Below are 25,899 nucleotides of genomic sequence, written 5' to 3' on the forward strand. Positions count from 1 at the left end.
GTTTACCACTGATATAACTGTCAGCGCTCTTTTATGTAGACTATCATAGACAACACGTAAACCATGAATCATTATAGCATGATTCATGTTATCTATGGCTCTATCCTTCAACGCTCTAAGTCCTATCGTGCCGTTCAAGTCTATCCGTGAGTCTATCTAATCTTGACATTGCCTGAATCATTCCGTTCCCGATATACATATAAAGTACCCATATGTAACGGTTTATTTGATAGAAATTACTTTGCACTGTATACAAATTATCAGTAATAAAGAAACCACTTCACGCTCACTGAAAGCATCCGATACCATGGCGATACAGGTAAAGCTATCGCAGCATCGCAGGCAGTTGTTGGCATTTGGCAGTAACTATCGTTTCAGTCTGCAAAGTTGATGTCAGGCCATGTACACTCGCATCACGTCCCTGATCGGAGACCTGCAGATACAACACGTCCTCACCAGCAGGGCGCACGCGGGACACGTGGCCATGTGGTTACAGGGAAAGAACAGCACACACGCGTCCTCCTCCATGCAAATCTTGCAGAGCCGCTCGTCGCGTAGACGCTGATACTCGGTGACCCCCGGGGCAGCGGCGCTCCCAGCTCCCGTCGTGGGTACACCGTTCACAGTAGCAGGTGGTTTAGCAGAGTTCTGACTCAGTTTCGCGGCTGTCCAGACCTCATTAGGCGACTGCCTGGATCCTGTAATATCCTGCGCCTGGTTTAGGTCCTGGGTGGGTTCTGCTACATGCCGTCGCATGGCTTCAGGTTCTCGGTTGGATCTTTCCTGTATCGGGCCAGGATGTGAGTTAGATTCTTCGAGTTCATATGTCTGCCTGTGGTGTTCACCTGCCCCTGTCATTCCTGGCGTTGGATCAGGCTCTTGGTTCAACTCTAAGATGTTTCGAATCTGTTGCAACTCTTGGCTTGACAGCGCCTCGCCCGGACCAATCTCAGGGCTTAGAGCTACTTCTGCAGACTGCTGAACAAGGCCAGCTTCCTGGTCATGTGCCGGGTGACCTCGTGGCAGTCTGGGTTCTTCCGATGGCCTCGGTGGCGAGGACAACCCTTGAAACAACGACGTGACTTCATGGGCCGGCGTGGGCTCGCGGTAAGCCAACTCTGGGGATTCAACATCCTCCCTTCCTGTCACTGAGGGTTCTCTCTCAGTCCCCTGCGTATCTTTGGCTCCTCGACCAAGGATCGGCCGGCCACCCTGACGGTCCCCCGGTGATGTTCCTGACCAGGCGACCTCCTCGCCGCTCGAACCACCTTCCGCAGGTTTGTACAGCTTCACAAAGTAGCAGCCGGCTCTGTGGCGAGCGTGCTCCGACCAGGGATCATCACCTGGCTCCCACTGACCGATAGTGACACCGCAATGGAAACATCGAACTCGATCGTCACGACCAGTGTAGTAGAAGCCAGCTCGGGCCAGCGCCTCTGGTCTGACACACGCGCCGTCCGGCCAGCCCTGGAAGCTCCCCAGGCGAGACTCCACGGTGGCCATCTCTTGAGGAACCGGGCTGGGCTGGACGGCCGGCGGCGGGCTGTGGAGATGACGACCAGTCTCATCCCTACCAGCGGCTTGGTGATATCCGACAGACCCCGGGGCAGTCTGCAGGCGATGTAGAAACGAGCACAGCGGACTATGTCTGCGATGTTCCTCAAACGGATCGTCGGATGGATCCCAGTTTCCTAACGACACCCAACAGAAGGCACACTGCGCTACATCGGCGGAGCCCGTGTAGAAGAATCCAGCACGAGCCAGCTCCTCCGCAGAGGGGCGTAGCATAGGCCAGCCGAAGAAAGTCCGTCGCCGATTCGACTCGTCGTGCATGTCAGCCATATCGACGGCTTATGGGCGACCACAAGGCACAATCATTACGTGAAGTCACAACCCTGCCGCAGTTAGCCTCGAATGTAGACAGTGTTGGACCTGGCGGCACCTCTTCAGTGCTGCTAGACTTGGCAGTTGGCTTGAGTTCGAAAGAGGATACCTCATCCAAGGCACACCGCACTGAGGGTCTCACAACAGGATGTCAGTCCGCTCGAAGTTCTCGTAAACTGCACCTCACCGGGCGTCACCTCACATCCCGCAGAGGGGCTCGACTCAGGCCTCCCTATCTCGGTCGCTTCCTTCGCTCACACCCAGCGTCCCACCACGCTGCGACGGCACAGACTGCTCTGGGAGCGTGTTCGCGACTGTTGTTGACTGTCTCTGTCGAGTGCTATCGGTGGGCTGTCGGCAGTGTTACAGGTACTCCGTACTCAGTGCCTGGGAGAGGCTCGGTAGTGCAACTGATAGGGGATATGGGACACAACTCACCTTTGAACGGTAATGCACAGTAAGAGCCCATCGAGGATCTCGGAATGACGAGATATTTGTGGACTAAATTTCAATGGGTATTTTTGAGGGTTATTCCCGCAATGTTAGGGCTGAATGGCAGAACAAACGAAAATAATTTATTTAATCTTAGACTGTTCGGTCCGTTGTTAAATACCTTCAAACCAAAAAGGCATTTCTATTTTCCACTTAGTTAAGATGGAATGAACGGGCATCTTACACAATGTACTAACTTAGTAATGAGGCCTGGTGACGCGTGACCCAGGGTTGTAACTCCAACAGCATGTAAAGAAGGCGTAACCAACGGTCAAGTCCTGGTTAAAGCATAAACGAACAACTTCGGACACCTACTGTTAAGCACGCCAGTTGCGCCATCCAAGCCAAATGGCGTCCGTGACGTTTAAGTCGCTACGGCGTCGACCTATCAGCCTCGGGCTTCCCCTTAATGAAATTATCGATTTGGCCACAGCCATCGATCGAGTCGGAAGGCGTAATTCCCTTCGATGAAGCTTGTTCAGCGATTTTCTGAGCAGGCAGCCTTCTTACAAAGTCGCAATTATTTATCCCTTCTCGCTACCTCAAATCCTATAAGTTATCCAAAAAGCCTGTGCCTTGTGCTCCACCCGACGGATTCGTGCCAATTCCAAACCCCAACCACACTCGCTGCTCGGCTAGACAGGTGTGTGTATTGTCCTGCCGTCACTCATGACACGTTACATCCAGTACGAACAATGAGAGGTGAATGAGCGAGACATACGCTCAGTCTTCGCCCCGTCGGTGATCCGATAAAACGCATACTGTCGGTCGGCCCCGCTCCGCCTGGTCGGGGACCGTGGGCCGCAGCAGCAGACAGAATCAGCTAGTTAGAAACGCTGCACCCCCCGTCCGCGGCTGCGCCTCCGCGCAAATCCCCCACGCCCGCCGCGGTTGCCCCTGCCGCGAGGGGTGCCCGACCCAGAGCCCGGCGTCTTGGCCGGGGCGGCCGCCGTCTTGGCTGGGGTTGCCGCCGCCGTCTTGGCTGGAGTGGCCGCCGCCGTCTTGGCTGGGGTGGCAGCCGCGGCCGTCTTGGCAGGGGCAGCTGCCGCCGCTTCGGTCTTCTTGGCCGCGTCACCTTCCGCCGGCTTCTCCGTGCCATTGGTGGCCGCCTCGCCGGACTCCTCTCCCTTAGCGGCGGGCTCCTCTCCCTCAGCGGCGGGCTCCTCGCCCTCAGTCTTCACAGCAGCCTCGCCCTCGGTCGCCTCACCGTCCGCCTTCTTGTCGCCGTCCAGCTCCTCGTTCATCTCGTCCAGCATCTTGTCTATGCCGCTCTCATCCGCCGGAGCCTCCTCGGTGGCCGCCTTCTTGGCCTCGCTCGACTCATCCTCCTCGGCGGCGCGCTTGGTGCCGCGCCCCTCGCCCCCGGCCGGCTCCTCCGGGTCGGCCTCGTCCTCCATGACGCTCACCTCTGCATCCTCAGCAGCCTTCTCGGCAGCGGCTGCTGCCTTCTCAGCCGCGGCCGCCTTCTTCTTCCGGCGCTCCTCCTTCTCGGCGGCCTCCTTCTTTGCCCGGTCGATGGCGGCGCGGGCCACCACAAACCGGCTGTAATGCATCCGACTGCGGCAGTGCTCCGGCCAGTACTCGTTCGGAGTAACCAGCTTGCAGACGGAACAGTAGGTGCCCACGAACGGTTTGCCGGCGCACGCGGCCACCGTCACATCCGGGTCGTAGGTGACCGGAATCTCCTCGTCCTCGATGGTCTTCTCGGGCTCTTTGGGCTTCTCTGGCTCCTTGGCGGCCTCCTGGCCCTCGGCAGTGGCAGCCTCAGCGCCCTCGCCGGCCGCCGCAGTCTCGCCCTCAGCGCCCTCGCCGGCCGCCGCAGTCTCGCCCTCAGCGCCCTCTGCCGCCGCGCCCTCTGCTCCCTCGGCGGGCTTCTCCGCGCCCTCGGCCCCCTCCGCTCCCTCGGCCGGTTTCCCTGCGCCCTCCTTGGATTCGCCGTTCTCCTTGGCGGCTGCAGCAGCGGCGGCGGCCACACCTTGACTGGCGTCTCCCATCACGCCCATGGCATTGACACCGGCCTCCGTGGCGCGGTCCTTGTCGCGCTGCTGACATTTCTGTCGACGAAACAGGAGAGAACAGTCAGTTTATGGATAAGACAACAGTGACAACTAAACGTACACAAGTCCAGCCAGGAAGTCGCTTAGTTCTTAGGTGCCACCGTAGAAATAAAACGTAATAAAAGACATTGCTGCCTTATTAGCCAGTGACTTACCCGGAAGTGAGCGAACGAGATCAGATGGCGTTCGTACAGGACGGGAGTCTCAAATCCCATACCGCAGCAGCGCGGGTGCAGGAACCTGAGAACAAACAACGTCGTCAGTTTAACTGTAATCATCCGATCGTGGGACGATTCATCGGCAGGAAGTTTGGGTAACATAGACACCAAAAGATCAGTGTTTAAACCAGACCACTCAGCATGACCCCAAACAGCTCGACCAGCGTTAGGCCTGAAACAGACTCTTTCCGCAGTCAGGAAATCGCATGCGAGAGCCTATTCAAATACATGGAAGCACGCTAGCATCAATCGCACGCACCTCCCGGATGCGATTGCTGCGGGAAGAACTATAGTGTATTTGAATAGGCTCTCGCATGCGATTTTCTGAATGTGGAAAGAGTCTGTTTCAGCCTTTACTCACTTCTTCAGCTTGGAGTGCAGCGGATCGTTGAAGCGGTGGTCCTGGATCTCCTTGTAGACCTTGACGTTGCACATGCCGCAGAAGCCGGTCTCCTTGGGCATCTTGCCGTTGAGGCGGCGCTGCGCCTCCTGCTCGGCGCGGCGTGCCGCCACCTGCACCTCGATCCGGATCAGTTTGGCCGTCTGCTCGAGCTTGGAATCCATCAGCTCCATCATCTGCTGGTGGCGGCGGCCGCGCGTGTGCTCACTGAACGTCTGCTCGCTCTTCATGTTCATGACGTTGCAGACTGTGCAGTTGAGGTACTCGGGCAGGATCTTCTCGCGCTGAGGCTTGGCGGGCTTGGTCTTCTTGGCGTCGCCCTCCTTGGCGTCGGTCTTCTCCCCGTCGGCCTTCTTCTCACCGTCGGTCTTCTTTTCGCCGTCGGTCTTGGCCTCTCCCTCCTTAGCCTCGCCTTCCTTGGCGCCCTCGGCCCCCTCCTTGGACATCAGGTCGGCGCCCTCGGCACCCTGCTGATGGAAAAAAAAAACAGTCGCGTTAGAAAGAGAACAAGTGTTGAACTATCGCAACGGATACAACAGCATCACATTACAAATAGACGCCTCTCTAAACAACGATCCAATCGTCCTTAGGAATGTTTTTTATCGAATATGATATTTTCAGGCAACAAAGACAAACATTCTTATAAATAGGCCCATTTCAGCGCGAAATATTATGGAACATTATTCCATGACGCATGCGCAGTAGGCATCAATGGGCGGATCTTCGAACGTATGACGTCACGACTGAGTATTTTGCCGCAGAATGGCATGACGGATTTTCGTGATGCCGATGGTTTTGCTACTCAATGTGGCGCACCAAGCGATAGAATTATGGCGCGTTTCTTTCTTGCGGGGATGTATTGGAAGGTGTAATATCGTGAATTGGTTAGTTACTAACCTAGAAAGTTAATTTGAGAAACACTTTAGTACGTTGTTTTCTAGTGGCTTTCGTGTTAATCGTATATGCTGCACCGATGGTAGGCGATCGCCGCATTTCGCTCGCTGGCAGAATATTCTGCCGGAGTGTTTCACAAAATATTCTGCCGTCCGGGGTCTGCGACGTCACCAGAAATGGGATGTCAAACCCAGCAGAATATTCTACCGGGCCTGAAATAGGCCTAGGCTTTAATCCTCAATCCGAATATCCCCAGGTTCTCATAAGTCTAACCTTTTCCTTGTCGTCGCCGGCCTCCATCTCCTTCTCCAGAGCGGCGGCCTTGGCTTCATCGAGAGCCTCCTGAGTCGTCTTCACCGTCTTCTTGGTCTCCTTCTTCTTAGCCGGAGCGCTGCGCAGGGAAACTCAGTCAGAGCGAGGAACTGGACACATAGGCAATCCAGCGCTATCTTAATTTATAAAAAAACGACTGATCTTATTCAGTAACAACCGCAAAAGTAAAACCATGATGGTCAGTTATGACGATCGCCTGGAATAACGAAGTTTTGACGAACTTGGCGATCTGGAAGAAAACAAAACGGTTGCGTTTGAATACTAAAAATTAGTGCGATCCACCAAGTCTCAAGCATTCTGTGCTGAGCAATACGTGCTCATACCGAGGCGACAGCTGAATCCGCACCAGAATGTTCAAAACATTGCGAAACACAGCTGATGGAAACTGGCCGTTGGCGCCACTGACGTCACAAGTCAGCGACCGACCGGCCGTCCGACGCCTCGCCACGCCCGCCCGAGCCAAGGTCAGTGCCATCGCTCCACCGCCGAGGTCGGTCGGCCAGCTGGGCAGCGAACAGCTCAGGCAGCCGTTGAGCCGCGCTGTTGCTAACCTTTCGTCGGTGGATGGTGGACGTTTTGGTCGAGGGCGGCGCGCTGCGGCGCGCGGCGCTGTCACTAACCTTTTGACCGTCGATGTTTTGGTGGCGGTGCGGCCGGCAGTGGCCGGAGCGCTGCGGTTGTACGGACGGCTGCGCACACTGGTGGCACCCCGTCCGCGGTACGTGGTGCGGCCGCGAGCCGGGCTGGCGAACGCATCTCCGCCGCGCCTGTCATACTAAGGGGCGAGGCGGCAGCGTCGCAGGTCCAGGGCCGGTCAGCACGGGCGAACGGGTTGGGACGGAGGGCTGGCGGGGCGCCGCTTGGTAGCTCCGGTGAAGAATCATAAGAAACCTTTCTGAACGGATGCTAAATGATGACTGGGTGCTTTTTGATGCAAATAGATTGCTTGGTAGAGCTAAAACTAGTCGGAAATAATAGATTCTTCCGTAAGATGCGTTCCATGAGTTGATTATAAAACGCTCAGATGTTGGTGCCGAAGGGGCGATGATCTCCTAAAGCTTATGAGTTTGCAACGCATCATTTAGCAATATGAAGCCAGGAAGAACTTTGCAGAAAGAATTCCTTTGCATTTGAAATGGGACGAAGGTAGATTAAATCGAAACACCGTTCGCCACATGACTAGAAAGTCTGCGGGACAATGACTGAAGGCATTCCAAACGCCTTTGTCTGGACATTCTTGAATCATAGAACTGAAGGATTCCTGGCTGTTTTCGTTGTTTGGAGCACTGGGAAATTGATAACAGAGGATGCACACCGCAAGCCCGGCTTTAAATGGTTCGAGAGAACCAAAGGCCGGGCAGCTGTGGCCACGGGTGATGGATGAAGCACCGAGCGAACGCCTCTCTCCCTCGTGGAAGGATCTCTCCAGAGTTCAGCGACCGGTGACACGACTCGCGACCAGCACACGCATTCAGTGCAGCGAACAGAATCAATATTTGGCACAGAAGCATGGTTGAGAAAGAGCAATAATACACAAGCGTCAGACAAAGGGCTTTCGAAATGCATTGCTGCGTGGGAAGCCACTCCATGGAGTGCTGCCACGCGGGTGCTGGGGACTTGGGGGACCAGTGCGCATATTCTCCCTCCATTGGGAATTAGTTGGCCAGAAGACACTAGCCACACCGGAGGCGACCGGTGGTGGCTAGGTCAGCCTCTCTCGCGGAAACCCTCCCAGAGACCCGGGTCCCCGCTGGCCGTCAGGAACGGCAGGACCCGGCCGGCGGCCGATCGGTCCTCGCACAGAGTACAGTGGTCAGGCACGGGTCGGGTGGGGAGCAGCACGTCGGGCGGGGTGTGTAGACAGTTACCTTGGCGTTATAGTCGGCCCGGTGGCCGAAGTCCGCGCGGCCGCCGTCAAAGCTGCTCCTGCCGCTGCGATATCCAGCGCCGCCGCGGCCCCCGTACCCGCCGCCGGCCGCGCCGAACGGAGCCGGTGCTGGGCCCGGCGGTCCGAACGGCTGCGGCGCGCGCTGGCGCTGGTTCTCCAACAGCGCTGACACCAGCTGGGTGGCCATGTTGAGCGTCTCGTTGGATCCGCCGCCCGGCACGGGGCCCAGCTGCGAGAACACATCGGGCCCGCCACGACCTGGCCGGCCGCAACACCGTCAGCGGCCACAGGCACACTCAGAGGCACGGCGGGCGCGGAGCCAGCGCTCAGACCCGGGACGCCGCGGCGCGTCCTCGGCCCCAGGAGGTCGAGCTGCCTCCGTGGAGGACCGGGCGGCACGGGGCCGGCCCCGGCGCACCGCCCTCCGCCTGGCGGACGGCGGAGCGCCGCCGTGGCACGGGTGGCCACGGCGCCGAGCGGGCCAGTGTCCACCCGTCCAGAAGGTGGGGGACACGCCCACTGCGACGGGGCACTCGAGTGGGATTTGACCACCTGGGTGCGTCCCGAGGGACCTGCCAGGGGTAGAGATTCTGTACAGAATCTTGCTGAAACTGTCTGATGTAAGAGAAAACACTTATAGCACGTATAGGTAGTGTCCAGTGACACACAAATACGTGCCGATAACACGCAGAACTCTGTTCCAGCGGAAAGTTTCCGTTGGCAACGCAGCCTGCTACTTATCGACACACAGTAGCGCGTCCGAGCGGCCACGGACGGCCACTCGCTCAGCGATTCGTCAGTCAGTCCGTAGTGTCAAACGGCAGAGCGCCACTGCGTAGGAGTCGGAACAGAGTCCAGTCCAGTTCTCCGCAGCTTGAAGAGATCCACAGCACACCAACATCCAAAGCAATTTCGTAAAACCGGTCTCCAATCTTCTGACCACAAGCACTGGGAGGCAGCCATGGAGGCCGCATTAGCAAGTTCACGCGCGGTAAGGGCACGAAGTTGGGCAATGCGTGCCCACGGGTATATTCCGAACTCGTCTCTTCCCATTGACCGTCAGCATCGTTTTTAACACTCGAAAAAACCATCTCCAGCTCGTCTGTACGGCCGGGATGAGTCGCGCCCATCCTCCGACCGACCGACAAGCACGTCTCCACGCACGACTCCATTCCATCGACACTCCATTCCATCGACAGTCAACAACCAGCGACCAAACACACGGCGCGTCTCGCGGCCAGTGCCCTCTAACGTGTGGCACCAGCGGGATCGCGGCACTGCGCGCGCTCGTAAGGCGAGGTTGGCGTACCGTTGGCACGATTCGGCGGAGGGTACCAGACACTATTGCTCACTCAGAGCGCCACTAAGTCGGCCTCTTGCCGTCAGTTTCGGCGCTCGGACACCGCGGGGCACGCAGGCCCGCCAGTGCGGTTAGTCTTGCCAACAGCGCGTGCCCACGGTGTCAAGTTGTAAGGAGCGATGACTGGCGTTGAAACACCATTTCCCACAGGCACGACACTAATAGGCAGAACTCAATAGAGTTCTGCGTTTCAAAGGAATAAGTACGTCTCACAAAAAGAAATATCATTAGATTGGTTTGATGTTGCCAAAAATTATTATCATATCTATTTAGCAGGCCGGCAAATCGCTCAATTGTGTAAAATTGACACCTTTTTAAAAGGCATGTGATTAGGCATTAACTCACAATTGTAATCCTTTTTACCATCTCGTAAAATTTTGGTGCCTATTTCAACGTGTTCAAAAGTACCACACAAATGGCTAGATTAGGTGAGACACTAAAGCCTCAAATCATTTTTTTTTAGAAACAATAACAGCAAACAAATTTGTTGCATACTAAAACGAGCTATACATGAAATACAATTCATAGCAACGATATACACTAAACCTTTTGTCAGTTCTAGGCTTATCAGTTCAAGAATGGCCAGCTTTTCATCCACCTTAACCATTTGAACAACTTTAGAGTAGTTTTTGCTGGCAAATTAGCACCTACCATTTCACTGACCGAGTATCAAAGTGTGATAACCAAAGCTAAAGTCTACTCAAGAAAAACTTCAAGCTAGGATCTCACAATAGTAAGAAATCTGCTTTCCCCTTTACTTTCCAGAAATCTACCTTCGAAAATAACAGCCACCGACAATACTTCCCCCCGGTTTCGCTCCCGACTTACCACCAACGTCCGGTCCGGCTCCGCCGCCCCAGCTGTTCCGGTTGGGCCCCTGCCCGGTGGCCCAGGGGCTGACGCTGGGTCCCGGGCCGCCGCCGAACGACTGACGCCCGCCGCTGCCAAAGGACTGACGCCCAGTGCTGCCAAACGACTGGCGCCCAGTGCTGCCAAACGACTGGCGCGCGCCGCCGCCACTGCCCAGCGCCGGGTCCAGCGCGCCGAACTGGCTGCTGGCGCCGGAGCGGCGCTGGCTCGACTCGCGCCGCTGGTAGCCGCCACCGCCCTCGTACCGGCCGCCGCCACCGCTTCGTGCGTTGTACACCATCCTGGTAGTTCTGCAGGCAACCAAGAGCTGATAAGCAACTGTCACTGACACTGGCAACATACATGCTGATATGAACTACCTACCTATATACCCCAATCCTAACTCCTAACAGATAGTTGAAACACCTGATACACTGAAACATAAACCAATTGTGAGCAGGAGCCAGATAACAACTGAATCATTTGGATTTAGATTTAGCACATTTGTTATGACAACAAAGAAGTAAGATAAGACATGATATTACAGTTTAAAATAAAAAACTACTCAAATTGCAGGGAACTAATATCAAATGATTTTAAGAAAGACAAAAAAGATACAAAAGACAGAAACATTCAGAGATTGTCTGGCAAACACATCATAAACAGACAAGAGAAAGAAAAACAATGAACAAAAAGAGAAATAGGGAGAAAGAAATAGAATTACATTGAGATGAAAATGAACAAGAGGAAGAAGAGAAAGACAGAAGCATAGTAAGAATAGGAAAAATTGAAATGGAGAATTAGAAAGACAGGAGACAGACTACAGAGTGATGAATAAGCAAAAACACAGAATGAGTGACAAGGTAAAATTGGCAGGGAATATAGAAAAAGGAAGAAGAGACAAGACAAAAAGCAAGCCAGATGGAGTGAGAAAGAGGATAATAGGGAGAGACAAAGGAGAAAAATACATGTGATTGAGAGAGAGAGAGAGAGAGAGAGAGAGAGAGAGAGAGAGAGAGAGAGAGAGAGAGAGAGGGAGAGAGAGAGAGAGAGAGAGAGAAAGAGAGAGAGAGAGAAAGAGAGAAAGAGAGAAAGAGAGAAAGAGAGAAAGAGAGAAAGAGAGAAAGAGAGAAAGAGAGAAAGAGAGAAGGAGAGAAGGAGAGAAGGAGAGAAAGAGAGAAAGAAAGAGAGAAAGAAAGAGAGAAAGAAAGAGAGAAAGAGAGAGAAAGAGAGAGAGAGAGAGAGAGAGAGAGAGAGAGAGAGAGAGAGAGAGAGAGAGAGAGAGAGAGAGAGAGAGAGAGAGAGAGAGAGAGGAAAGAGAGGAAAGAGAGGAAAGAGAGAAAGAGAGAAAGAAAAAGAGAGAAAGAGAGAGAAAGAGAGAGACAAAGAGCAAAAGGGAGAAAGGGAGAAAGAAAGAGAAGTGAAAACATAAAAAGATAGGTTTAGATAGGGGGAATGAAAAAAGAGAAGGGAGAGCAGTAAAAAAGTAGGGAGAGATGTAGAATAGAAAATAAAAATTAAAAGGAAGGGTAAAAGAGAGGAAAGAATGAGGGCGATCAGGATAGAAAGGAGAGAAACAGGGGAAGGGCAAGAGTAAAAGAGAAAGGGGCATATAAATAGGGGAGAAATAGGGTAGTGTGAGATAAAATGGAGACCAAAAACAGGGGAAAAAGAGGGAACGAGGGAGAGAAAGTGGAGAGTGTTGCAAAAAAAGAGGGGTGGAGAGGAAATAGAGCGCAGAAGTCAAATTACACGCGTATGTTCTGATTCCTCTTCTCTGCCCCACAAATCCACCCACCAGCCCCAGATCATGTTTAATTGGAACTGGCATATCCCTAAGCAACTCCTTCTCTCCTCTCCCTTAGAATAGACTGTGGAAAGACAACTGAGTAGCTGAACGGGTTTGAGTTAAGGCGAGTCACGAGCAACAAAAATAGCAAGAGAGCAAGAGCAGGTCATGAGAGGGAGAGTATGCAGGAGAGGCAAAAAAGAGGCAAGGAAAACAGTTGGAATGTGCCTCCCTCTTCCTATGCATGTAGGTACCTTACTTATCCGGCTAAGCTGAGTCGCAAGGAGTCGAGCCTGGGCGAAGCCCCAAAGGATCCTTATTACAGTACAGTCTTAGGAATACCCTGACGAAAATGAGAAAAAAAATCGAGCTGATATTTATGAAAGCAGCCGCGGTCGGCTTATTCGATAAAAATGCAACTGGGACAAATATTGAAATCCGCACGATACACAAACCGCCACGAAAACGACGCAACGCCGGTTTTGCGCAAAATGGCGCCGGCCGCCGACAGCTACATTAGTGATGATAATTTTTGTCAAACATATAAATTTTTGTAGACGATAAGCCTGTGGAAAGTCATGAAATATTTAAAGAAATGCCCAAAATATTTCATTTTCAAAAAAAACATTCATCATATTTTTAAATACAAAGTAGAGATATTTAATGTCTAAACTGCGTCATTTATGTAACCGGTTTTGGCGCTATTCGAGCATTTCGCTGTCTGTTCAATCTTTCATAACGTGAGCCAAATCAGCCGGACTTATTTGCTGCTGCTGCTAGCATGCAGAAGCGCTTACAGTCGAGTTTTAGTTTTGAACTTTTTTGACAGGCATAATCCGCATAATATTAGTTAAATTTAAAAATTGGCTTAATATTAAGCTTGGAAATTTTTTCCCTTTTCGTCCATGATCAATGAGCTTATGTGACGTAGGCATATTTCAGAATGACATCAAAACAATCGAACACTCGTGCGCCGGCACTTTGACTTGGGGCGCGTTTTCGTCTGAGTGCGAGGTCTGTGGTATTTTATTTGTTTTTATAAGTCAGTCCAAGTCAGTCTGTGGTGTTTTTTCGAGGTTATAGATCTCAAACCGGATACAAATAGAAATATTAGGGCTGCGGAAGCTATGGCTTCACTTACAAAAAGCCAGCTTATCAATGAGTTGATCAATCACGGCGTGACTCCTCCTTCCCCTTCTGCGAAGAAAGATAGGCTGGTGCAGCTTTATGAGAAGCATGTTGCTCCCCATCAGGAAGCTGCAGGAGAATTTTCCAGCGATGACGAAGGACCCGCAAAACAGCAAAATGGAGATGAGGTTGGTTAACAATTAACATCGTCATTCATATCAAGCTAATTGTGACATCTCATGTCTCATCTCATTTTGATCTGCGAGGGTGGCGGCTTTGCACTGAGTACCTATAGAAATGTTGCGGCTAGGACCCTAAATCGGTCATGCCACTTGTGTACAGACTAACTAGTGGCTGTCAGGCAGCCTGTCCCTGCTCGCACAGTGCCTCGGCTGCTGATTGACGATCATAATTCAGAGTGATGATGTCAGGGGTGGAGATCTGTCAAAATTTCAGGGGGGGGGGGGGGTCCAGGCCGGGCAGATGGAGGCAGGCTGGATGCAGTATCATTGACTTACATAGCAGTAATTTGTTTTCAGGGGGGTCCTTACCCCCCCCCCCCCCGACCCCCCCAAGATCTCCACCTCTGGGTGATGTCATGCCAACTAGTCATCTTTGGTGAAAAAAAACAATGGCAAAATTTGTGAAATTTTATAGTCAATAAATGAAAAACTGCTGCAAAGACTTAAGGGGTTGGTAGCCTAGGTACCTATTGAAATAATTGTTTTTTCCCTGCCAAATATCTGTTCATTTTTGTCTTGGCAGAAGTCCAAGTCTTTTCCTTTCATTCTGCCCAAAATAATCCCCTATTTCCTTTGCTCATCGCATTCCCATTTTAATGAATTAATTGCTATGCCCCATTATTTCAGGGATCAGTGTCATCATTGGCCACTGATGTCTCCGAGCTGAACAATGAGGAGCTGGCCGAACACCTCAGATCTCATGGTGTCAACGTGGGACCTATTGTTGGTAAGGGTCAAACATCGGTAACGTTAACCCATGCTAGTTTGTTGATAATACCAGTTGCCTTTTGGGGCGACTAACAGAGCGAGCGAGTGGGTGGGCCTTGCACGTGTGAAATTGCGAGGGGTTACCTCCAACTGACTTGTGCACGGCACCCTACTAACCGGTCTCTAGCGATGTGCCAAAGTTGGGCACAATCGGCCCAGCCGTTCTCGAGATCTGGAAGCGGCACCCTGCACGTGCGCACGTGCAAAATGGATCCCAACTGACTTGCACGGCACCCTACTAACCGGTCCCTAACTGTGTACCAAATTTGAGCGCAATCGGTCGAGCCGTTCTCGAGATCTGGAAACGACCCCTGCACGTGCGCACAGAAGCACCCCAACTCTGGCACATGGATATGCAGTGTCTAGTGGGTGCCTACCTACATGCCAACTTTCAGCGCAATCGGCCAAGTAGTTAACGAGATATTGCAACAATTACAAAACTGACACCACTTCATTTTGCACGTGGCACGTGCATAAGGGGTCACCCACATGCATCGGGAATAGTCCAATACTTGGTAGAAGGAATGAAGCTACCCTACAAAAATTACCGCGTGTAAATCGGTCAAGTGGTTGCTGAGATATAAGCCTCGCAAAAGCATCCGCACGGCCGGCCGGCCGCTCATACTCAGAAATTTCCGTTAATCTAAGGAAAGACTCTGCTCGCTTCGCTCGCTCCGTAATTACAGGTATCTCAATGTTGAGACATGCTGGTGAATAGTTTACCAGATAAACATGATGACATAGTTTTGGACCACCTGCATTTGTACCAAGTCTTTGTTTTAATGTATGGCCTAATGATCCAATTTTTAGATAAGATTTTGCTATTTGAGAGCTCACAATATTTACATGGTAAACCAAATAGGGCATTGCTTATCAACATTGTTTCATAACTACAAACAGTGTGGCATGGCTACTGGCTAGTTCACAAGGGACAAGTCTGCAGTTAAGGTGCACCACCAAGTACTGGTGCTGAAACCCAATGCGATCACCTGCCACCCTACGACACATTCACTGCAGCAATGCTGCTGTATTTTAACTGAAAGTGCTTAACCCTCGCCCGTATTGGTGTTTTGCTAGCCGCACATGTACAGGGTCCTTTGCCGTTTGGCCCCTGATTGAGCTAGAGCTACACGGAAAAAATGAGCCTGTTGCCTGTGATGAGAGGATGAGAAAGCCGCTAATGCCCAATTTTAAGGTCCTAGGTCATTCATGGTTAACCTTCCAGGTCAGGTCATTGACCAAAAAGTCAGGAAAATCGTGACCTGTCAGAACTTTATAAAGTGATGCTGTAATGTTTTTTTTTGGGGGGGGGATTGCTGATCACGAATTTCATGTTGGTTTTGATCACAGATGTCTTCATGCATTTAGGCCAGGTCGGGTCAGGTGAGGTTAGGTCAACCAATAGTTGTCCTGCCGGGTATTCATAGTGGGTGTCAGCTGCCACTGAGACCTTCATAACGTGTTACGAAAGCACCAAAACTGCTTTTTAAATGTTCAAATGCTTGCTAAATTCGAGATCAGCTTTAAAAAAACTAGCCTAGAAACATGTAAAACTCAAAGGTGAACCAAGGTAATCAAAAGTCAATGACCTGGCCTGACCTTTGATTGACCTTGACATCCACCATAATGCATAGGACCAACATCATTTCACATGTTTGAATGTTTAAAACCACAAAGAGACTGCAAACGCGCAGCCGCTTTTTGCGCGAGTTATTTGCGGAAAACCTTAGGGGGAGGTTGCATCACCCCCCCCCCCGGCCCCCCCGTGCCGGCGTGGGTTAACTGAAAGTGATTTAGTGAAGTCTGATATTTTTGGTCTGTCTGGTCTGTATTATAAAAATATGCAAATCAATATGTTTTCCTAAACCCTACACCCCTTTTTTTCTCCACCTCAGGGCTCAGCACTAGTTGGTCTGTGTATCAGCTATCTGTTGACCTCACCTCACCAACTCCTCTCTGCCGCAGGTTCTACTCGCCGACTATACGAGAAGAAGCTCTCCAAGCTACTGGGTGAGACTGCTGTTGACGGCGCCGCCGCCGAGCGCACCACCACCACCCGCTACAGCACGCGCACCGTCACCACTGTGGTGAACGGTAGCGGCGGCGGTGACGAGTACTCGGACAGCGAGCCGGAACTGGAGCCGGAGCCGGAACGGCGCCCCGAGCCAGAGCCGGAGCTGAGGAAGAGACGCACCGTGGACGCGGCTCCTCGTGAGTAGAACGGAGGCCCCCACGGGGGAAATGGGCTAAGCTTACACCACTTGTGGTGATTCATTAATGACGGGAGAGAAGGAAATGGAGACTGACTTGATCTGCCAAAGTCCAGTTGACTGGTTTGATCGTCATTTTATTTCATGTTTGGATGTGATTTCATGGTGTTTCTCTTGACCAATGTCCTCAAGGTCAGTATGACTTTCAGTGTTTATGAGACTTTCTCTGATACCTGGCCGACCCATGCAGTTAGGTGTATGCATGCAGGCTGGGGGTTTAAATGAAAAGGTTGCAGATGTGTTTTGCATCGTTCTTGCCTGGTTTTACAGGAGGATACAGTTACAAGTATAGATCATCCAGAGGTAACTACCAGCCTGGTAATATATGGATGGCTCGCTTTCTTTGTCGCTTTTCTGTTCCTGTTGTGCCAGCCGATAAGGCTCACTTATCAAGTCGTTCTTTACTACTTCCAATCGTTGATGATGCAAGCTTTCCTTTTGAATTATGAGTGTCTTAGCGTGGAGCTTCAGCTGGTAAAAGCCAAAAGTTTATTATGCTGTTTTAAGTTGATAATAATGACGTTGCCAAGCAATTGTCTCAATTTTACATTAAATTCGTATTTAATTTACTGACTCAAATTCAAGATGCCAGATGTTTCCGTAGATATATTTTGAATGTATGCATAAGCTAAATTTACTTGCATCTGTCAATTGTACTCATATTGAGGCTGTGATGTTTTCACACAACTATTGCGGCGTATTTTGTAACTGGTTTGAACGTTTGAACGACATAATGTAATATCCACGTTCTTTTTATGTCGCTTGAAACAATGCGCACCTCTTAAGCAAATTGTGCCTGTGTTCCATGTTGCCTCTTTGTTGGTCTGGCTTATGTGTTCTGCTCTTACTGTGCGGTACTGGATTTTGATGTGCTTCTCTGCTCTCTGGCCATTTTCATTATCAATCCTATATGGATATGTTATTTCACGCTTGATTTCACGTGTGTGTGGTGGGACTTTAACCCGCGCACCGACGGGGGATATCCGCCCCCCCCCCCCTGAGGTTTTTCGCGAATAGCGGGAAAACCGCGGCGCGTAGCGCCGCGAAATTTAGTATGACTATTCCCTTATCAATTTTACACATGGTGTGCAAGTTGGAACCTCCTACCTTTCAAGGTCAGGTCACCAGGTCACTTTGAATGACCCAACCTCAAGTCACTTTTTTGCAACTTTGTCACCGTGCCAGAGCTACAGTAGATGTCGGAGGCCTTTGAAAGTCGCAGGATATTATTAGGTCATTAGTACCTACAATTTGTATATCTCGGAATTTTGATATCGGTGACCTAAGGTCAGGTCAATTTCGCGACCTCCCCATTATAAGTCAATGGGGGAAAAATCAACTCCCTGTTTTTACCACTAAAACGGGTCGGAATGGCCCCATATACCATACATGACTTCATATACGATCAACCTTCACTACCTTGAGGTCTGTTTTGCTGTTGGGCAGCTGTGAGGTCATGTGACGTCATCAAAGGTCACGAAAGGTTTTTGGCCAATAACTCCGTACAGGAACAAGATACAGACGCGTGGATGGTCTCATTGTGTTCAGCTCGTCAAGACGCATCGAATGATATACATGATGACCTCGAGGTCACGTGACCTGAGGTCAACCTTTGACCTTGACCTTTCGAGGTCAACATATATATCATTCGATGCGGATTGACGAGAGGATCACGATGATGCCCTTAGTTTGTTCCTATCTTGACTAATTCGAAAGTTATTCGAGAAAAACTCTCTCCATATTCAGCGCCGCCATTTTGACTTTTTCGACCCCTGTGACGTCATCTTTGACCTGACCTGAAAATGACCTTAGTAAAAATTGTAGATCTTGACCGTGCGTATCCGATGCCGTTTACCGCTTGTCGCTATCTTGCTTCGTTCTCGAGATCTCAGGGGGGGGGCGGTCATCCGCCCCCCCCCCCCCCGTCGGTACTAAGTTGGCGCAGACCCCCGTCGGTGCGCGGGTTAAATGGAGGGCCAGGTCCTATGTTTTCTTATTGCCTACTTGCATGACTTTTTCTGCTATCAGTGGAATATTTTGTTTATCATGTTACACATTCTTCGTTTTGGCAGGATATTGCACCTTTCGGTCTTACCATCTGTTGTAAATACGTGACTTATTTTGTGTCCTTACGTTTCGTCGGCTATGTCTCAACAAGTCGTTTTACGTGGTATGCTGTGTTAAATGGGTTGCCTGCTACACTTTGTTGTATTTAGGCAGCTCAACATCATAACAAGGGCAGCATTTTATTCACTATCGATTTTCGATACAAGTATTTTTGCCCACATGGGAAGAGACTGGCTTTGGGCAGTCTTCTCTAGCTTAGTCTCAGGCATTTTAGCGTTCACTGGTCGCCCTCTTTATCAGATCGCAAACGGCTAACGCAGTCCGGGCGTCCCAGAAGCTCAGCCATCATTATCATTGTTAAGCAGATCCACTTTGTACTAAACCTCAGGCAGTCGTTATCAGTATTGCGTCACATTGCCCTCAATACTTCCCCCTCCGGTGTGATGTATTACGCTCGCTGCGAGACTAATTCTGAGTGTTCCCCCCACAGCCGCGGCCGAGGCGTCCTCCTCTTCCAGCAGTGCCCGCGCCGCTCCCTCGGAGCCGCGCGGCCCGGCCGTCCGTGCAGTCTTCCTGCGGGATAACGGTGACCAGCCGAGCCCGCGGCGCGGAGTTCGCGATGTGCGCGGATCGTACCCGCAGGAGCAGTACCTGATCACCAAGACCGCTGCCGCCAGCAGCTACGCAGGGTGAGGGAGGGGAGAATGGGTGTTGGGGGGGGGGGGGAATGGTGCTGTTTTTGTCGAGTGGAATAATATGCTGAAATTTTACTAACTGAGGCATGTAGGGTGGTACATTATTGCAGATAGCATGACTCCATGTATCCTAAAGACGGATCGTTTTTTTTTTTTTTTTGTACGTTTAAATGTTACTCGGTTAGTAATTCGACGTTTATTGTCTCTACGAAATGTGTTTGTCTAATCAAACTTATTTTACGTACTCTGCGAATCGTAATTCCGCTCCATAATCAGCCCAACCGCTTATTTACCGTAGTCGTTTGCACAGTCGAAGAAGTATTTTCGGTTACTGCTCGCCTCGCATGCACATTCCACAGCTCATGGTGTCTAGCGTGCATTCACTTCCACGTCATAAATGTCTGGAATTTGGACAGTATCCGAAGGACCTGCATGACTCAGGACATTCTGTTTTCTGCAGCCCCCTTACGCGTTCGCGACGATAATGCAGTCTATGATAACTGCTGACCTTCGTTTTTGCAGCGCGGACCTGACCGACAGCCGAGCTGCGCCGTCACTGCCACGGAAGGAAGCCCCCGGCTCCGGTGGCTGGCTGCGCGCCCTGGTCAAACTGAGCGTGCTTCTGATCCTGATCGCCGCTGCATACTACTGCTACCAGGTCGGTGACGAAGTGGGGTTCGAGATTTGTGGCCTATGTAACCATGTGAAGTTTCCTGTCCAACGAGAATAGGATCTATCGAATGTGGCATGGTTTAGATGTACATATGTGCTATTGAGTTTTTGGTATCTGATTTTTACTGAGTTCTGTATTGAATTTTGTTCCTCGTTTTCAGTTAGTGGTTTCCGTGGCCGGCTTGGATAGTGGATACTATATAGTGCTCTACTGTTGCTCTTTAGGATAAATATTCCCGTTACCAACGATCGTCTGTCTCTGTCATTTGACGTTGAGACGCTTTGAGTTGAAAGTTTGCTGATTTTACCTCGATTCCATGCCATCCTCGTTTGTGTAGACCTGTCTTGGCTGCTACATTCTTCTTATGATGCCTATTGTCGTGATAAGCTTAGCTATATCCGGGATGTACTCTACGCACTTTCCCTACGCCTCGGCATCTGACACATTCTCCCTTCTCTCCATACAGCACTACAACGAGGCGCCGAGCTTCGAGGAGCTGCAGAAGGCGGCCCGTGACGCGGTGCACCGCGCTGCTGAGAAGGTGGACGGCCTGCGACAGGCCGCCGCCGGAGCCGCTGCCGGTGAGCAGACCACTCAGACCTAGCCAGCCAGCCGACCGCCTGCCTGCCGCTGCCTGACCCGGACCAGTTCAAATCATCGCGCGTCCTCCCCCGGTGACGACTCACCCCTGCTGCCTGGGTATAGCTTGACCGTGCGGGATGGTCCCACACCGCGCTGGAAGACCGATGGGCGTTAAGCGGATGGTATCGTGTACACTGTACAGTTATGGCTGCTGCCGGTATCGTTGAACAGAGGTGCGCCGTTGGACGGGCCCATTCCCCCATCACTCGCCATTGCTGGAGTGTCGCCCGAGGACTCGTTTCGGGAAGGTATTTTTGACCTGTATGAGTGTGTGTATACCATAAGTAAGCCGAAGTCCGCGATTGTTCACGTAGGTATTCTCCGTCGTTAGACGCATACAAACTATGTACAAGCGCCCCGCCGCCCAAGTTCCCCCATTTTATACGATTTTGGATGCACTTTTTGATGAAGTAATTGTTCAGAATTTCTGGAGATCTGGTTGGAGAGGCGAGGAATTCATGTGTTTAAAAGTTCATCTCATTGCGTTGATGTATTAGGATCATATTTTGAGGTGTTTTGCTGGGTAGCTGGCGTATTATTTCAGTCGAATGCGTTTTTTGTGAAAGCTGAGATCGTCCGATGAGATTCAATATCGTGTGTCTTGCCCACCCCTTTTCCCCTGCAATGTTCGGAATGAATAAACATTTTTGAATAACTCAATTGTTTAAGTGTGTCATGTTTACCCGACCCAAAGTGTTAAGACTTTGGGATCGTATGTCCGTACTGTGTGCTGTGCTTTGTAGTGTCACATTTATCAGCATCAGTGATTTTAGTGCTTAATCATCGCAAGTATTTCAGGGAACAGAGAGTTGAGTGAAATGATAACAGCGTGGTAAATTGTCATACCAGCATCATTTGATGAGTAAGCCTGTTTCTTTGCAGATTTTGGCTTGATAGTAAGCAAAAATGACACCTGTTTTAAACTTTTCATCATGTTCGCGTAGTTGCTAGGGGTTCTCATGTGTAGGTGAATGGGCTCGATACAGGTTTTCTTCCTTACAAATAGAGCTTGAGCTTGCTGGCTTTATTCAAATGGGCCCAGTGACTGAAGCCGCCATGCGGGCCTTGGTCCCCGGAAGCACAGTGTATATAGATACCGGAGGAATGTAAGGTGCTGCATCATGCATGGGGTTAGTCGAGTCTGGCAGCGTGTCAAGTGACCGTGAGCGACAAAGATCTGCTGAGTAAAGTCGAGCTAGGCTCTTGAGGTCGATAGAATGAGCATGCAGTATAGACCTCCGACTCTGTTCGCCTGAAAAAACGATAAATTTGCAAGAATACAAATATCAGATTTGCGAGTTGGGCACAAAATGTAGGGTTTTAGCTAGTGGCGGCAATTTCTCGCTGTAACTAGCCTAAAACACCACGAATGCAGAATGATGGACGTGGTTTGCTTTATGAAAGCTGTTTACTGACTAAATTTTAGCTGTGTTTTAGAGATGATCTGCTGTGAATCCATATACGGCGCAGCTGTTTCATTCAAATTGCATTCAATAAATATCTGTTGTGCTAGTGCTAGCGTAATTTTTGAACGTATAGCCAATTAAAACGTAAAATTTTTGCTTTTACTGCTCGCGTTAAAGAACTTTGATCACAAAACCATCTGCTGTGCCAGTGATCCGTCGTCAAATATGTAACGGAAGTTGGCACAGATTCAGCACAGATTCAGCACAGCACAGATTCGGTAGGGGGAAAAAAGGCCCCGGTAGAGGGAAACCTTTATGACCCGTTTTCCCCTAGAAATGACGTCACAAAGAGGTAAAAATGGGTATCAATCGAAAGCTCTCGTTTACCCAGACACAGTCCTGCAGGAAAATTCCAGTTTTTTCCCATAGGAAAGTTTTTACGGGAAAATCAAAATTTTGGGTCAATGGGGGGTCCCCCCCGATTTCGTTCAAAATCGGCACACAGGTGCCCCACCACCAGCCGAGAAACTTTCCCCAAAACGGTCCCCGTTGCATTGACGTTTAAGGCCCGTAAAGCCCCCTAGACTCGTAAAATATCCGTAAAATCGCCTTTGTACGGACAAAAAAGTGGTGCTATGGTAAAAATGGGTATCAATCGAAAGCTCTCGTTTACCCAGATACAGTCCTGCAGGAAAATTCCACTTTTTCCCCATAGGAAAGTTTTTACGGGAAAATCAAAATTTTGGGTCAATAGGGGTCCCCCCGATTTCGTTCAAAATCGGCACACAGGTGCCCCACCACCAGCCGAGAAACTTTCCCCAAAACGGCCCCCGTTGCATTGACGTTTAAGGCCCTTAAAGCCCCGTAAACTCGTAAAAAATCCGTAAATTCGCCCTTGTACGGCCAAAAACGGGGCGCTAGGGTAAAAATGGGTATCAATCGAAAGCTCTCCTTTACCCAGACACAGTCCTGCAGGAAAATTCCACTTTTTTCCCAAAGGAAAGTTTTTACGGGAAAATCAAAATTTTGGGTCAATGGGGGGTCCCCCCCCAATTTCGTTCCAAATCGGCACACAGGTGCCCCACCACCAGCCGAGAAACTTTCCCCAAAACGGTCCCCGTTGCATTGACGTTTAAGGCCCGTAAAGCCCCCTAGACTCGTAAAATATCCGTAAAATCGCCTTTGTACGGACAAAAAAGTGGTGCTATGGTAAAAATGGGTATCAATCGAAAGCTCTCGTTTACCCAGACACAGTCATGCAGGAAAAGTCCACTTTTTCCCCATAGGAAAGTTTTTACGGGAAAATCAAAATTTCGGGTCAATGGGGGGTCCCCCCCGATTTCGTTCAAAATCGGCACACAGGTGCCCCACCACCAGCCGAGAAACTTTCCCCAAAACGGTCCCCGTTGCATTGACGTTTAAGGCCCGTAAAGCCCCCTAGACTCGTAAAATATCCGTAAAATCGCCTTTGTACGGACAAAAAAGTGGTGCTATGGTAAAAATGGGTATCAATCGAAAGCTCTCGTTTACCCAGACACAGTCCTGCAGGAAAATTCCACTTTTTTCCCATAGGAAAGTTTTTACGGGAAAATCAAAATTTTGGGTCAATGGGGGGTCCCCCCCGATTTCGTTCAAAATCGGCACACAGGTGCCCCACCACCAGCCGAGAAACTTTCCCCAAAACGGTCCCCGTTGCATTGACGTTTAAGGCCCGTAAAGCCCCCTAGACTCGTAAAATATCCGTAAAATCGCCTTTGTACGGACAAAAAAGTGGTGCTATGGTAAAAATGGGTATCAATCGAAAGCTCTCGTTTACCCAGATACAGTCCTGCAGGAAAATTCCACTTTTTCCCCATAGGAAAGTTTTTACGGGAAAATCAAAATTTTGGGTCAATGGGGGGTCCCCCCCGATTTCGTTCAAAATCGGCACACAGGTGCCCCACCACCAGCCGAGAAACTTTCCCCAAAACGGTCCCCGTTGCATTGACGTTTAAGGCCCTTAAAGCCCCGTAAACTCGTAAAAAATCCGTAAATTCGCCCTTGTACGGCCAAAAACGGAACGCTAGGGTAAAAATGGGTATCAATCGAAAGCTCTCGTTTACCCAGACACAGTCCTGCAGGAAAAGTCCACTTTTTCCCCATAGGAAAGTTTTTACGGGAAAATCAAAATTTCGGGTCAATGGGGGGTCCCCCCCGATTTCGTTCAAAATCGGCACACATGTGCCCCACCACCAGCCGAGAAACTTTCCCCAAAACGGTCCCCGTTGCATTGACGTTTAAGGCCCGTAAAGCCCCCTAGACTCGTAAAATATCCGTAAAATCGTCTTTGTACGGACAAAAAAGTGGTGCTATGGTAAAAATGGGTATCAATCGAAAGCTCTCGTTTACCCAGATACAGTCCTGCAGGAAAATTCCACTTTTTCCCCATAGGAAAGTTTTTACGGGAAAATCAAAATTTTGGGTCAATAGGGGTCCCCCCGATTTCGTTCAAAATCGGCACACAGGTGCCCCACCACCAGCCGAGAAACTTTCCCCAAAACGGCCCCCGTTGCATTGACGTTTAAGGCCCTTAAAGCCCCGTAAACTCGTAAAAAATCCGTAAATTCGCCCTTGTACGGCCAAAAACGGGGCGCTAGGGTAAAAATGGGTATCAATCGAAAGCTCTCCTTTACCCAGACACAGTCCTGCAGGAAAATTCCAGTTTTTTCCCATAGGAAAGTTTTTACGGGAAAATCAAAATTTTGGGTCAATGGGGGGTCCCCCCCGATTTCGTTCAAAATCGGCACACAGGTGCCCCACCACCAGCCGAGAAACTTTCCCCAAAACGGTCCCCGTTGCATTGACGTTTAAGGCCCGTAAAGCCCCCTAGACTCGTAAAATATCCGTAAAATCGCCTTTGTACGGACAAAAAAGTGGTGCTATGGTAAAAATGGGTATCAATCGAAAGCTCTCGTTTACCCAGATACAGTCCTGCAGGAAAATTCCACTTTTTCCCCATAGGAAAGTTTTTACGGGAAAATCAAAATTTTGGGTCAATAGGGGTCCCCCCGATTTCGTTCAAAATCGGCACACAGGTGCCCCACCACCAGCCGAGAAACTTTCCCCAAAACGGCCCCCGTTGCATTGACGTTTAAGGCCCTTAAAGCCCCGTAAACTCGTAAAAAATCCGTAAATTCGCCCTTGTACGGCCAAAAACGGGGCGCTAGGGTAAAAATGGGTATCAATCGAAAGCTCTCCTTTACCCAGACACAGTCCTGCAGGAAAATTCCACTTTTTTCCCAAAGGAAAGTTTTTACGGGAAAATCAAAATTTTGGGTCAATGGGGGGTCCCCCCCCAATTTCGTTCCAAATCGGCACACAGGTGCCCCACCACCAGCCGAGAAACTTTCCCCAAAACGGTCCCCGTTGCATTGACGTTTAAGGCCCGTAAAGCCCCCTAGACTCGTAAAATATCCGTAAAATCGCCTTTGTACGGACAAAAAAGTGGTGCTATGGTAAAAATGGGTATCAATCGAAAGCTCTCGTTTACCCAGACACAGTCATGCAGGAAAAGTCCACTTTTTCCCCATAGGAAAGTTTTTACGGGAAAATCAAAATTTCGGGTCAATGGGGGGTCCCCCCCGATTTCGTTCAAAATCGGCACACAGGTGCCCCACCACCAGCCGAGAAACTTTCCCCAAAACGGTCCCCGTTGCATTGACGTTTAAGGCCCGTAAAGCCCCCTAGACTCGTAAAATATCCGTAAAATCGCCTTTGTACGGACAAAAAAGTGGTGCTATGGTAAAAATGGGTATCAATCGAAAGCTCTCGTTTACCCAGACACAGTCCTGCAGGAAAATTCCAC

General features: G+C 50.4%; 4 protein-coding genes across 9 annotated transcripts in view; 2 read left to right on the forward strand and 2 right to left on the reverse strand.

Annotated features, from left to right (window-relative positions):
* Positions 1-211: 211 nt before the first annotated feature.
* LOC122374263 (baculoviral IAP repeat-containing protein 7-B-like) lies at positions 212-2,298 on the reverse strand. Its single transcript, XM_043352898.1, has one exon. The coding sequence runs from the start codon at positions 1,840-1,842 to the stop codon at positions 394-396; it is 1,449 nt and encodes a 482-aa protein (XP_043208833.1). The 5' UTR covers positions 1,843-2,298; the 3' UTR covers positions 212-393.
* A 709-nt stretch (positions 2,299-3,007) lies between these two features.
* Positions 3,008-12,644, reverse strand: LOC122374266 (zinc finger protein on ecdysone puffs-like). Of its 5 annotated transcripts, none has more exons than XM_043352905.1 (9): positions 12,424-12,644; positions 10,355-10,686; positions 8,147-8,424; positions 6,899-7,053; positions 6,219-6,336; positions 5,013-5,521; positions 4,589-4,673; positions 3,411-4,430; positions 3,008-3,359 (listed from the first exon to the last, which is right to left on the reverse strand). In XM_043352905.1, exons 2-9 carry the CDS (start codon positions 10,674-10,676, stop codon positions 3,204-3,206), a joined length of 2,643 nt encoding a protein of 880 aa, XP_043208840.1. In that variant the 5' UTR covers positions 10,677-10,686; positions 12,424-12,644; the 3' UTR covers positions 3,008-3,203. The 5 variants fall into 5 exon arrangements, with proteins under 5 accessions (XP_043208840.1, XP_043208841.1, XP_043208838.1 ...); XM_043352906.1 differs by having other exon boundaries at positions 5,013-5,518; positions 12,419-12,644; XM_043352903.1 differs by having other exon boundaries at positions 3,008-4,430.
* Positions 12,645-13,139: 495 nt separating this feature from the next.
* LOC122374268 (lamina-associated polypeptide 2-like) lies at positions 13,140-21,304 on the forward strand. 2 transcript variants are annotated; one of them, XM_043352908.1, is made up of 7 exons: positions 13,144-13,480; positions 14,162-14,261; positions 16,268-16,513; positions 16,843-16,875; positions 19,130-19,328; positions 19,857-19,992; positions 20,474-21,304. In XM_043352908.1, the coding sequence occupies exons 1-7, from the start codon at positions 13,292-13,294 to the stop codon at positions 20,609-20,611; spliced, it is 1,041 nt and encodes a 346-aa protein (XP_043208843.1). In that variant the 5' UTR covers positions 13,144-13,291; the 3' UTR covers positions 20,612-21,304. The 2 variants fall into 2 exon arrangements, with proteins under 2 accessions (XP_043208844.1, XP_043208843.1); XM_043352909.1 differs by lacking the exon at positions 16,843-16,875 and having other exon boundaries at positions 13,140-13,480.
* A 355-nt stretch (positions 21,305-21,659) lies between these two features.
* The window catches only part of LOC122374264 (protein arginine N-methyltransferase 9-like), a 34,174-nt gene continuing 29,934 nt past the window's right edge, over positions 21,660-25,899 (forward strand). The window contains exon 1 of the mRNA XM_043352899.1: positions 21,660-21,755. The gene's annotated coding sequence lies outside the window, so the exon portion shown is untranslated. The remainder of the gene's footprint in view (positions 21,756-25,899) is intronic.

Source organism: Amphibalanus amphitrite, unplaced genomic scaffold (assembly GCF_019059575.1).
Source record: "Amphibalanus amphitrite isolate SeventyFive unplaced genomic scaffold, NRLGWU_Aamphi_draft 001629F_arrow, whole genome shotgun sequence".
Taxonomy (NCBI): Eukaryota; Metazoa; Arthropoda; class Thecostraca; order Balanomorpha; family Balanidae; genus Amphibalanus; species Amphibalanus amphitrite.